We start from the raw sequence: 13,442 nt of genomic DNA, 5'->3' as shown, positions 1-13,442 counted from the left end.
CAAATTTCATTACTGTGTACTTTATATCGACCGGAAGGTTCATGTCATCCTTTTTGGGAAAATTTTAAATATTCTATTGAGAAGGCCTTAGAAATTACAACGAATGTGGTTGTGCCGGAACGGCGTTCTGATTATTATATTGAATCTTAGTGGTGCGCTAAAGTCATTACCTCCCTTTGGTGACGTCACCACTTTTTGCGTAGTTTTTCACAGCGTTGTGTTCTTTAGCAGACGACACGAATTTTACGTCTTTTGTAAGTTTCTGGTGTTAAATACCACACATTTATAATTATCATTGTATTTGAAAGATAATCCTATATATCGTGGATATTGTATATACGAGATTTAGATGAAAAAAGTTGATAAATGAAGTTTGTTTGTTTAGAAAGTGTCAGATAATCGGATAAGTTCAATGTCCTATGATTGACGAGTTATACTTTCATGTTAATTATTACCAAGCTCTCGCCAAGTCAATTGTTCATGAGGTGTGTTTATAAAATTACATTGATTAACGTCAATCGTGTCATCAGAATACCATAAATATTAGTTTAAGTGCTAGTTAGTCATTTTTATTGTGAAATGTTGTTCATAAGTTTTTCGTGATTGAAATCATATTTACATCTGTGTCTGACACCCGGTACAATATATAGCAATGAACAATGTGATTTGTATGGTATAAATCCAGTATTGTTATTTCGTGCAGAATATGGTTCCATCGTTCTGTATGGTACAAATCTAGCACTGTCAGGTTATAGAGAATATGGTTTTATCGTTCTGTACGTAACTGAAAGTAAGTTTTTGTGTTCTTGCAGTGAATCTCGTTGAGAGTATTAATATATCCAGTCTTATGTTACGTGTGTCGTGAGAGCATGAATGCCCAGCTGGGTGTCCCTACAGCGTAAGTTTATACAGTAAATTCTGTTTAAATGCATATGCTAATATGCTATTCATGAAATTCATTGAAGTATGTCTGTATTATTAAGTAACTACAGTTTAGTGTTATTGTCAGGTTATTCGACAGTATTTCATGTATTTAGGCAGTATTAACTGTATTGACCAATAATTCGGTTAAGGAAAGAATGATGCAGAGACCTTTTACATTTTAAAATAATTCTAATAATTGTATGTCGATATTTTCATGATGATCTTGATGTATGAACTTATATCGACAACAATAGTCCATGTTGATTGGTTACATATTACACACTAGGTTTTTTGTAAATTAGATACTAAATAACATAATGTATTACATTATGTAGTATTACATTATGTACATCATTATAAAGAGCAAGTTGAAATAAGATGATATGCTACAGAAATGATACTATTCAATGTATCTAATTGCAGGTTCATAGAACAGTTTTGTATGATATTAATGTACATGTAGGGTTATCACATTATTATGTACTATATTTGTAAGAACTGTTTTGCTTGTATCATTGCAGTTCTTACGGTGCTACAGTTGATGGTTAAAATAAACATTGATGGTACCCGTTTTCTGTCTGCCAGTCTTATTCGTAACGCACGAGAGATGAGGGGCAGAACAGTGGTAATTGTTGGAGATATAAATGTTGATTTTTTTAACCATATCGCATAACCATATTTTAAATCAAATTATGTTGGAAATTGACACTTAACCAATGTTATTAATGAACCCACTAGACACGGATTGACGAGACATAGTTTATTGGACCCTATTTTATTGAGTGATAATTCTAGATGTACAGATTCTCATGTTATTAAGATAGATCGTAATATAAGTGATCATGACGGATGTGTAGTATTTCTGTCTATACCCATTAGTCTATCCCGTAACTATACCCGTCAAGTTTGGTCATATAAAAATGCAGATTTTAATAAGTTAAATAATTTGATTAATACTTTTGATTGGGAAACATTTTTCCAAAATTTTGATTCTGTTGATATCGCCAGTGTTAGATTCACTGAACAGTTTTTATCATATGCTTCGGAATGTATACCAAAAAAATCAGTTGTTATTAGACCACAAGATAAACTATGGATGAATTCAGAACTCAGGAAAGCTATGCGGCTACGAGATAGACTCTGTAAAGTATTCAAGCGTGTTAAGTCCATTTCCAATCTAACAAAATATAAACAACAAAGAAATAAGGTCAATAATATGAAAAAGCATGCAAGGGAGTTGTTTTATGATAAAGTTGGGGACATTATTGATAAGCTTGACACTAGTAACCCTAAATCTTATTGGAGACTTGTTCGTAAATTATATAAACAATCTGAGTCGCTGGAAGTTATTCCACCACTTACGAACCCAGATAGTGGAAATATTGAACTTGGTGATATCGAAAAAGCCAATATTTTGAATAACTATTTTTGTTCTATTTCAACAATTAATGATAGGGAGGTTCCATTACCAAATTTTAATCTTAGAACTAATTCTTTCCTTGACTCCGTTGTAGTCAGATCCGACGAAGTTTGCGATATTCTGAAAATTCTTAAACTAGGGAAAGCATCTGGTCATGATACCATAAGTCACCATATGTTAAAATTTACTGCAAATTCCATATGTAAACCTTTGTCAATTTTGTTTAATATGTCTTTTAATCAAAAAAGTTTTCCTGAAATCTGGAAGAAAGGCGTTGTACTTCCCCTTTTCAAAAAGGGTGATAGACATTTAGTGTCCAATTATCGACCAATTACTCTTCTGTCTTGTATCGGTAAAGTTTTTGAAAGAGTTGTTTTTAAACACATTTACAATTATTTTCATGAAAACTCCCTTTTCTATGAAAAACAGTCTGGTTTCATGTCATGTCACTCTACAGTGCACCAACTTATCGAAATTTACCACAATATTTGTTGTTCACTAGAGGAAAAAAAACACGCATGTCTTATCTTTTGCGACATCTCCAAAGCGTTTGACCGTGTATGGCACAAGGGTTTGTTAATTAAATTAGAAGCATATGGTATTAGGGGTGATCTTCTAGAGTGGTTAAAAAATTATATTTCTGATCGTCAGCAACAAGTTATAGTTAAAAATGTGTACTCCAATACAGGTTACACGACTGCTGGCGTACCACAGGGAAGCGTTTTGGGACCCCTTTTGTTTTTAATATATATAAATGATATTGTTGATAATATGAATAGTATATCTCGTTTATTTGCTGATGACACTTCGTTAATGTATTCTTCATCATCTCTTTTAGACATTCAAAGATCTCTTAATAATGACTTGCAAAAACTCAATAAATGGTCTCAAGACTGGCTCACTAAATTTAACCCACAAAAAACTGATGTATTGCTAATAACAAATTCAAAAAATATTCCACCCTTGAACCTTACTTTTGGAGAAGAAACTTTGAAACTAGTTAGTAACCATAGACATTTAGGTGTGACTTTCAGTTCGGATGCAAAGTGGTCCCTGCACATAGCAGAAATAATAAAAACATGTATGAAAAAAGTATCGGTGTTAAGGAAATTCAAATTTTTGTTGAGTAGAAAAACTTAATTACGAATTTATAGAGTATTTGTGTTGCCTGTATTGGAATATGCTTGTGAGGTATGGGATGGTTGTTCTCTGGCAGATGTAAATAAACTAGAACAAGTTCAACTTGAGGCAGCAAGAATCATTACCGGCATGCCATCTTTCTCTAGCAAACAATCTCTATATAAAGAATCCCAGCTCCAACCTTTATCTGAAAGAAGAAAGTTCCGTAAACTTTCAATGATGTATAAACTCCACAATGATTTAACTCCTTCCTATTTCAGCAATCTTCTTCCTCCAAGAGTAGGTGAACGTAATTCGTATAATGTTAGAAATAAAGAAAACTATACCGTTCCAAATTTTCGATTGTCTACTTCTTATGAATCCTTTATCCCATCTTCTGTTAGGTTATGGAATAATTTACCTATTGATGTCAGAGAACAGCCATCCATTAGTAGATTTAAATCCAAAATAGAAAACAATCGTGATATATTACCAATTTATTATCTAACTGGAAATAGAAAATTAAATGTTTTACACACAAGGTTAAGACATGTTTGTAGTAGCTTAAACTATGATTTGTATAGAGTAAATATAATTAATGATACAACCTGTGCATGTGGTAATGAGTGTGAAAACGTGTATCATTATTTTTTTGATTGTATATTGTACAGAAGAGAGCGTGAAACTTTATTTGATAATCTCTCCCGCTATTGTAATGTGACTCTTAATGTTATTCTCTGGGGTTCTCCTAAACTATCTGATGAACAAAATGGCTATATTTTTCAATATGTTCAAAATTTTATTAAATCCAGTAATCGATTTTAGGTCATCTCTCTCTCTCTCTCTCTTTAAATTAACTGGCATTAACATATTTACTTTTCATTCTGTCCCTCATCTCTGTCTTTTCTTACATCATATACAAATTTTATATACTGTATTATATTGTAAATTCATATTATGTACATAATGATTATTGGAAGAAGGCGTTTTAAGTTGCGATAACTTGTGTCCTATTCCTGTTGTTATATTTAACAATAAAACTATGTTTAAATCAAAACAGTACTATGAGCGCGTCATGTAACCAGTCATTTATCTGAAAAACTCGTGCATTTTGTGTAATGAAATATCTCTTGAATACTTATACTTAAATCAACTATATTTGAAATCGTTACGGTTTGCTAATCATTCATGAAATATTGGGGTATTGCCCGAAAATTGTAAAATGCGTTCAGCATAACCTTAAGTTTCCCTTACCACTCCGCCATCTTGGTTTTCTGGTGAGTTACCACCTAAATGCGTTCGCGGGTGGTCCGGAGCGTTTGCTGCGAACCACGCACTTTTTGAGCGAACGGCCAAAACGCTCGCGAACGTTCTCGCTACCGAACGCACCTCAGAAGTGAGGCATCGTCAAGGGAGACATTAGGAAGAAGAAAGTTGTTAAGAAAGAAGAGAAAAGATAAGATCCCAAATTTAGTCGCCTCTTACGATTCATGCAATGGGGGCAACAGGTACAATTCTTAAGCCCTACCTGAATCCTGAAAAAGCATGCTTCCGATATTTTGGGTTTTAGTATGTCCCAGTTAATTCGATATAAAAGGACTTGATCCTATTATCCTGCCCTTGCAGGTAGGGCGCAAGAATTGTACCTGCTGCCCCCATTGCATGATCGTAAGAGGCGACTAAATTTGGGATCTTATCTTTTCTCTTCTTTCTGAAAAACTTTCTTCTTCCTAATGTCTCCCTTGACAAATGCCTCATTTTTGGCCTTTAGTTGAGCGTTCGCCGCTGTGAGGAAGGTTTTGGATTCTGTCCCCTAGTCGAGACTGGTTCGGTTCCGGCCCATCACAAGGAGACTTAACACGAACATACCGCAGCCTCCCAAAACACACATACGCACTCGCCACACGCATGCATGTCGCACGCACGGGAGGTCGTCCTTAAATATTAATAAAACGTTAAACAAAATAAACCAAACCAATTATCCTATTATCACATTTTTTGTAACAATTAAGCAATTTGGGATGGAATTAGGATTTGTTTATGATGTCGGTATTCTTGCTTTAATGCCGTTAAAATAAAGATGCGATGCATTTTCGGTTGCAAAATAGAGCGTTTTAATTAACCACGACTGAGTTATCGCATCTTTATGCCAAATAAAAAAAATAAACCCAGGTAATATGAGGGTACGAGGACTTCTAGTGGATAACTACACAGAATTCTCTACACATTACGTAAACCCGCTGTGCCGTTTCGCAACAAAAGCATGAAACACGTGTTCAATAGTATACTTGCCGTCCGTCCTGTCCATGTAATGTTATTTGTACGAAGCCCTGTTGTTATCTCTTAGAACGTTATTTACTGTCCATCATCACTTTTAAACTATAAATATGTTTTAGATTACCACGCCTTGTTGTATCATAGTAAAACGTTTTCTTTTACAGATTGGTTGGTAAGCCCACTGAGCTGCCTTCTTCTACCATTAAGACATACAACCTACTTCTGATTGGGTATTTACGAGGAGGAACGACACTTCTGGGAGAAATTCTGGGGCTTCGAAACGACAGTTTTTATGTTTATGAACCACTTCACAAGATGGCAGAATTTGAATACTTCAAGGCCGGCTATGTGTGCAGCATGAACAACGAATCGTGCAGGTTTGTTTATCTTAACTTACGGTGTATATTTTTCTTTACGAACGTTGGTTTCACACATTGAATTATTCGTTAAGGTCTAATACATACAAATACAGACTTTGGCTGAGGGCAATTCATGGTTTTTACGAACCTGCCCTCGAAAATATTTCCCGAGGCCGAGTTGGATACAGTTTAGGGCAGTTCCTTAAAACCATGGATTGCCCGAAACTAAAGTCTTCATTTATTTAAATAATATATATGATTGATATAAATGTAAATAATTGTTCCTTTAAAATACCTCATCAAATCACCGGGTGGTCAATATAACGTTTCACCGGGTCCTTTGAATGTTATATAACATCTACTAAAAAACTTTCAGCACAGATGACATAATTTCTTTTTTTTTAATATGCGTTATTATAAGATTAGATTCCACGGACCTGACACAACATTATATTGACTCATCAGTGATGTGCGAGGTGTTTCTAAGGATATAATCGATGTCATGTGATCTCATTAGGACCAATGAGTGATAGTGTTACATACCTATCATATCATTATATATCTTTGATTATTTCCTGATCCATATGTTATAAATATAACGCAAATTGCTAAATTCTTTTCTATATGATTTTTACTTATGATATCTATCATAGTATACATATAATGCAAAGGTCATCGGCGCTAAAATATTTTGGTGTCTTTTCCCCAAAGTGATCTTTGTAATGACGTCAATTCTTTCTTCGTGACATAGTTGATTTTTCTTAACAAATCCAAATTTGCGGGGACACAATGACTGGAGACATTGGAGCGAAACCAAAACGACAATTGGTACTAAAATAAATATAACGCTGTTGTTAACGGTCCACAGAAAAATGTCAATAGGGCAAATAAACAGGAGTTAAAGTGGGCAAAAAGGAATAAAAAAGGTAAAAGCCAATGGTTAGGTGGATGGGCCACCAGCTAATCTGACAAAAATAAGTTATGAACGACCAATCGACGCTATGAAGGTCATTAAGGCTAAACTAAAACTAAACATAAAAATCTCATCGTATACACACAATTACATAAATTATTAAGTATTAATGAAAAAAATTACTATGGTCAATAGTCGGATTGGCCAGATAAGAGGGTTTTGAATAAGAAAGGGTACAACTTTCAAAGCACAGGTCATCGGCGCTAAAATAGATTTAGAAAGTGTGGTTTGGTTTGGTTCGTTTTATCCTTTTGGGAAGGGGAACAGATTTTGCATAAATGGTTACTCTGACCCCCAAGGGGCCAAAGGGGCGGGGCCTAATGGGGAAATAGAGGTAATTCCTTAAAATCGCTACTAGTCATAAAGTTATGAATGGATTTGAACCCAATTTGGTCAGAAACATCCTTTGGGGAAGGGGAACAGATTTTGCATAAATGGTGACTCTGACCCCCAAGGGGCCAAAAGGGCGGGGCCTAATGGGGAAATAGAGGTGATTCCTTCAAATCGCTACTAGTCATAAAGTTATGAATGGATTTGAACCCAATTTGGTCAGAAACATCCTTTGGGGAAGGGGAACAGATTTTGCATAAATGGTTACTCTGACCCCCAAGGGGCCAAAGGGGCGGGGCCCATTAGGGGAAATAGAGGTAATTCCTTCAAATCGCTACTAGTCATAAAGTTATGAATGGATTTGAACCCAATTTGGTCAGAAACATCCTTTAGGAAAGGGGAACAGATTTTGCATAAATGGTGACTCTGACCCCCAAGGGGCCTGAGGGGCGGGGCCCAATAGGGGAAATAGAGGCAATTCCTTTAAATCACTACTAGTCATAAAGTTATGAATGGATTTGAACCCAATTTGGTCAGAAACATCCTTTGGGGATGGGGAATAGATTTTGCATAAATGGTGACTCTGACCCCCAAGGGGCCAAAGGGGCGGGGCCTAATGGGGAAATAGAGGTAATTCCTTCAAATTGCTACTTGTCATAAAGTTATGAATGGATTTGAACCCAATTTAGTAAGAAACATCCTTTGGGGAAGGGGAACAGATTTTGCATAAATGGTGACTCTGACCCCTAAGGGGCCAAAGGGGTGGGGCCTAATGGGGAAATAGAGGTAATTCCTTCAAATCGCTACTAGTCATAAAGGTATGAATGGATTTGAACCCAATTTGGTCAGAAACATTCTTATGTGAAGGGGAACAGATTTTGCATAAATGATGACTCTGACCCCCAAAGGACCAAAGGGGCGGGGCGGGGCCTAATGGGGAAACAGAGGTAATATCTTTAAATCGCTACTTGTCATAAAATTATGAAAAGATTTGAACCGAATTTAGTAAGAAACATCCTTTGGGAAAGGGGAACAGATTTTGCATAAATGGTGACTCTGACCCCCATGGGGCCAAAGGGGCGGGGCCCCATATGGGAAATAGAGGTAATTCCTTTAAATCGCTACTAGTCATAAAGTTATGAATGGTTTTTAACGCAATTTAGTAAGAAACATCCTTTGGGAAAGGGGAACAGATTTTGCATAAATGGTGACTCTGACCCCAAGGGGCCAAAGGGGCGGGGCCTAATGGGGAAATAGAGGTAATTCCTTAAAATCGCTACTAGTCATAAAGTTATGAATGGATTTGAACCCAATTTGGTCAGAAACATCCTTTAGGAAAGGGGAACAGATTTTGCATAAATGGTGACTCTGACCCCCAAGGGGCCAAAGGGGCAGGGCCTAATGGGGAAATAGAGTTTAACGTCCTATTAACAGCCATGGTCATTTAAGGACGTGCCAGGATTTGGAGGTGGAGGAAAGCCGGAGTACCCGGAGAACAACCACCGGCCTACGGTCAGTACCTGGCAACTGCCCCACGTAGGTTTCGAACTCGCAACCCAGAGGTGGAGGGCTAGTGATAAAGTGTCGGCACACCTTAACCACTCGGCCACCGCGGCCCCCCCCCCCCCTCCCCGGTTTAGACAGCTGCCTGTTAATGCAATTTTAGATGAAATAAACCGGGTTTTATATTAACAGCAAAAGACATACCAAACGTGAAAAACTGAAAATGATCATCTTGGGAAATAGTTAAAAATCACAAGTGACAACGGCTACCTACAGTAGAGTACATCTTTCACAATATAGGTTTACGGCTATCTGAGAGCGTGTAATTTTAGCTCACCTAGACCGAAGGACCAAGGTGAGCTTATGCCATACTATTGTAGCCGTCGTCACTCCGTCCGTCAATAATTGACCTCTTCATAACGCCGATCGCAACGAAACAAAATGTGACTAAAAACATCTCAAAGTAGTTGACCCTTAAGATTTGTACAAATGGCGGGAGCCTTACTAAGGAATGGATAGCTCTCGTATCTGACCGGTAACACGTCTATGGAAGAGGATTTCAATATGTTAGAATGGTTTGGGTGACCCCCTAGGAGCCTGAGGAGCGGAGCCAAAGGGGGTCAATTTGGCTTAATTGATAGCAATAACTCTTTCTCTAACTACACTGTAACCATGGATATCATGAGTGGGTCAATTGATAAAAATGACTTTTCTGTAACTAAGCAATTGAAAACGCTCATATTTGTCTGGTAGCATCGTAATGGGGTAGGGATTCAAAACTACAAATATTGGGGCTGACACCCTGGGCCTTAGGGTTGGGGGCAAAAGTGTTCATTTTGTCTATATTGATAAAACTACTTCTCTGTAACTAAGCAATGGATATCGCCCATATGTGTCTGGTAGCATTGTTATGGGGAGGGGATTAAAATTGTACAAATGGTGGGACTTAAATCCTGGGTTTGGTTTGGTTTGATTTGTTTAACGTCCTATTAACAGCTAAGGTCATTTAAGGACGGCATCCCGTGCGTGCAATATGCATGCATGCGGTGGTTTTGTATGTGTGTTTTGGAAGGCTGCGGTATGTTTGTGTGAAGTGTCCTTGTGATAGGCCGGAACTTTTGCCGATTCATATTACTACCTCACTGACGCATACTTCCGAAGACAACCAGCAGGACACCCCACCCGGTCACGTAATACTGACAGTGGCGAACCAGTCGTTCCACTCCTAATATGCTGAGCGCTAAGCAGGACTAGAAACTATCAGTTTTAATGACACTTGTATGTCTCGGCCAGGGGACAGAACCCAAAGCCTTTCGGTTCGAGGTATGGGCTAAAAGAGGCAGATTTTGCTAAATTGCTGTAAATTCGGCAATTGATATTACTCATACGTGACTCGAAGTATCTCAATGGGATGGGGATTCAAAATTGTACAACTGGTGGGATTAACCTCCTCCACCAGGGACCCGAGAGGTTGGGAAAAAGGGGGACAATTTGCATATATTGATAAAAACGACTTCTCTGTAACTAAGCGATGGGTAACAATCATATTTGTCTGGTAGAGTCGTTATGAGAGGGGAATTCAAAATAGTACAAATGGTCGGGCTGACACCACTGGGGCCTGAGGGGTTGGGTCAAATTGTTTATATTGACAAGAGTCCCATGGGCCTTATCAACACCGCGTTGTTAAAGTCTTTAATTTTAGCATATTTAAGCACCATGATCTTGAAAGAAGGCCAAGATCATCAATTTGGATTAACTTTGTACCCTTCATCCAAGTAACAGGGCAATAATTAGGTTCTTTAACCTCTAGGTCATAGAAAAGAAGTTGTTTATAACGTTTTAGCATAATCCACCCCTTATGACCGTGAACGAAAGTAAAGGTCATCCATTTGAACAAACTCGGTAACCCCTCATCCAGGCATACTACACGCGTAAACTGTTTTCGGACGGCAGAGAACGACGGACGGAATACGATGGTTATAGGTCGTCCTGAAGCTCTGCTTAATTACTAACACTTTGTGAATGAATGAAAATGACATCAACACCAACCAAACCTATACAGACGTCAACGTGCCCACAAAAGTATAGACAAACTGGCTTCAAGCTCCTTAGTATATATGTAGTTAAAATCAAAGTGACCAAGTTTAGTGATCTCTTTAAGTACGACAAAGTTGGAGTGGACTGCTAGATTTCCCACTTCTTCAAAAAACAAATCTGTACGGGATACCATGAGATACTTGGTTCACCAGCTTATTATTCTAAAGTACGATCTTAACTTTTGAAGGTGTCGTTACTGAAGAAAACTTTCTTTATTGTACTTTTCATGTGTGTTCATGGAAGTCTGTATTTTTATTAATGCTTTACCCTCATATAAGGATGTACTCTGGTTGCATTCACGTTCAAGTCTTGTTTTGATCTAATGTAAGGGTTTTATTTTTTTCATAATATTTACCAATCTGATTGTGAAAAATGTGTCAAAATGTAGAAGTCTGTTGTTTAATCTTTCATAGGAATTTCAGTAAATTACTGATTCGGCAGCCATTTTAAATGAGCATTTTTTGTCTGGCATAAAAGGCCCAAAATTTCACCTTTTTTGACTAGATTGATCAGATAAATTATCAATGTGTGGCCATTTTTAACTGTAGCAAATTCATTTTTGATTTACAACTTTTTAATATGCAATACACTTAAAATATTTAACATTTCTGTTTATTTATTCAATTTTTGTGTGTGAAAGTTAAGCACTTTAGATTTCTGACACTGAAATGGTGAAAAATAAGGAATAATATGGTACAGGAAATAAAACATACTGATCTCCAATAATTGTTTAGACAGATTAACTCGATATATTTTTGATCAGCAAAATGTTTTGAAAAATAAATAGCAGAACTTTGTACATACAAAGCGTTAAATCTGCAAAGAAAGGTGAGAAATGGGTATTTCGCCATTTCAAATGAATGAGTAGGGGTTACTTAATTTTTTATTCTGAGTTAAATGAACAGTTTAAAGAAATTTGAATTATGGTTTCGTTATTATGTCGGTATTCTTTATTTTTTGACCGAGGACCCTTAAAATGTAATTAGGTGTAGAATTCTATGGCGTAATATGCCATAATGTGTATACGAACTTAATCTGTACAGGGAGTTAAGGTACATGTATATCGTCTAAAAAGTTTTCTACCTAAAAAGTGATACAAGTGACTTTCAACTACTATATATAGCCTACTAATCCATATCTCCTACTGACTTGAATATGTCAATAAAATCCAAAACAATGTCTTTCATTGTTAATGGACCCTAAAATCAGTTTAAAAAAAACAAGGCTATTAATATGCATTTGTTTTATTGTTTTATAAAGGAAGGCCAACGAGACTACTGCAATGGATATAATACGGGCGATATATAGATGTGATTTCCACCATTACCAGGACCAATTAAGAATATTTCAACACATGAAATCCCGAGGTCTGGAATCAATCAACGACCGTAAATGGAAGCTTGCTTTTGTGGAATGTCACGGGGAATGGAGAGGTTGTCCAGAGAGCTACCAAAGCCGATGCTCAAGTCGTAGTTCAATAGTTAGCAAAGTACCAAGACTTAGCGTTGGTCTAGCATCAAAGCTTTTGGACACATTTTCGAACTTGAAAATAATTCATCTTGTGAGAGATCCAAGAGGTATCATGAACTCGAGGTCAAAACTTCATTGGACTCCAGTACCGGAGGGCGCCATATCATTGTGTAAGAAAATGAAGGATGATTATTTCGACTCAAAAAAAATAAAAGAAGTTTACCATGAGAGAATATTTACGTTATCTTACGAGAATATCACGAAACATCCAGTAGAAACCCTAAAGGAAATTTATAACTTAGCAGGTTACAATTTCGATGCAGCTGAAGAAGTCCGCGTTGCTAAACGGACATCCTCCTCCACATCAGAGTCCCCAAGCAATACATATCGTCAGAACTCTTCAAAAACTGCAGATGCTTGGAGAAAACAAATACCAAAGAATGTTCTCTCGGAAACTAACAAAGCCTGCTCAAGTTTGTATCCTCTTTTGGGATACCCTATTATCTAATAAAATGCGGCATACAATTTGGTACATGATCTCAATAAGACTAACAAATGGCCTAATAGCGCAAAATCTAGGTTTGCAGCACAATCAAAAGGAGGATAGTCTGACTTTACCAGTGTAATATATCAATACATGACATTTAGTGGCGTCATGTCTTGCATTCCTCAACACTAAAGACCGAATCCCTGTGACGTCTTCGATAATTATGGTAAATATATACATGTATATATAATGACGCTTATGATAATTAATCTGCATACTACAATTCAGTGATTCGGTTAGTTTAGTAACAACTACAGGCGTACAAACAAATTTAAAGTTGCTGCTAGTTACTCTCGTTATTAAAAAACATGGGGCTTTATGAATTTGTTGGCATTTAGTCACATAGATTACCACAAGAAATAAAGCAACTTCACAAGTTATAAAAATACAATTTATCAAAAGAAACGTAATCGCCAAAAGTCA

The 13,442-nt window shown here is 36.8% G+C and overlaps 1 protein-coding gene across 1 annotated transcript; it reads left to right on the top strand.

The window, feature by feature from the left end:
- Positions 1 to 869: 869 nt before the first annotated feature.
- Positions 870 to 12,980, top strand: LOC117318121 (carbohydrate sulfotransferase 4-like). The gene is made up of 3 exons (XM_033873123.1): positions 870 to 898; positions 5,905 to 6,117; positions 12,263 to 12,980. Exons 1-3 carry the CDS (start codon positions 870 to 872, stop codon positions 12,978 to 12,980), a joined length of 960 nt encoding a protein of 319 aa, XP_033729014.1.
- The last annotated feature ends 462 nt before the right edge of the window (positions 12,981 to 13,442 follow it).

The sequence above is a fragment of the Pecten maximus genome, chromosome 19, assembly GCF_902652985.1.
Source record: "Pecten maximus chromosome 19, xPecMax1.1, whole genome shotgun sequence".
NCBI classification, from domain to species: domain Eukaryota; kingdom Metazoa; phylum Mollusca; class Bivalvia; order Pectinida; family Pectinidae; genus Pecten; species Pecten maximus.
This window is presented reverse-complemented; position numbering and strand designations above follow the sequence as displayed.

Bases quoted from the DNA above. Each gene is read 5' to 3' on its own strand.
- LOC117318121 (XM_033873123.1), top strand. From the start codon at position 870: ATGAATGCCCAGCTGGGTGTCCCTACAGC. The intron at 899-5,904 runs GTAAGTTTATAC...TTTCTTTTACAG, and splicing joins CAGCTGGGTGTCCCTACAGC to ATTGGTTGGTAAGCCCACTG. The intron at 6,118-12,262 runs GTTTGTTTATCT...TGTTTTATAAAG, and splicing joins ATGAACAACGAATCGTGCAG to GAAGGCCAACGAGACTACTG.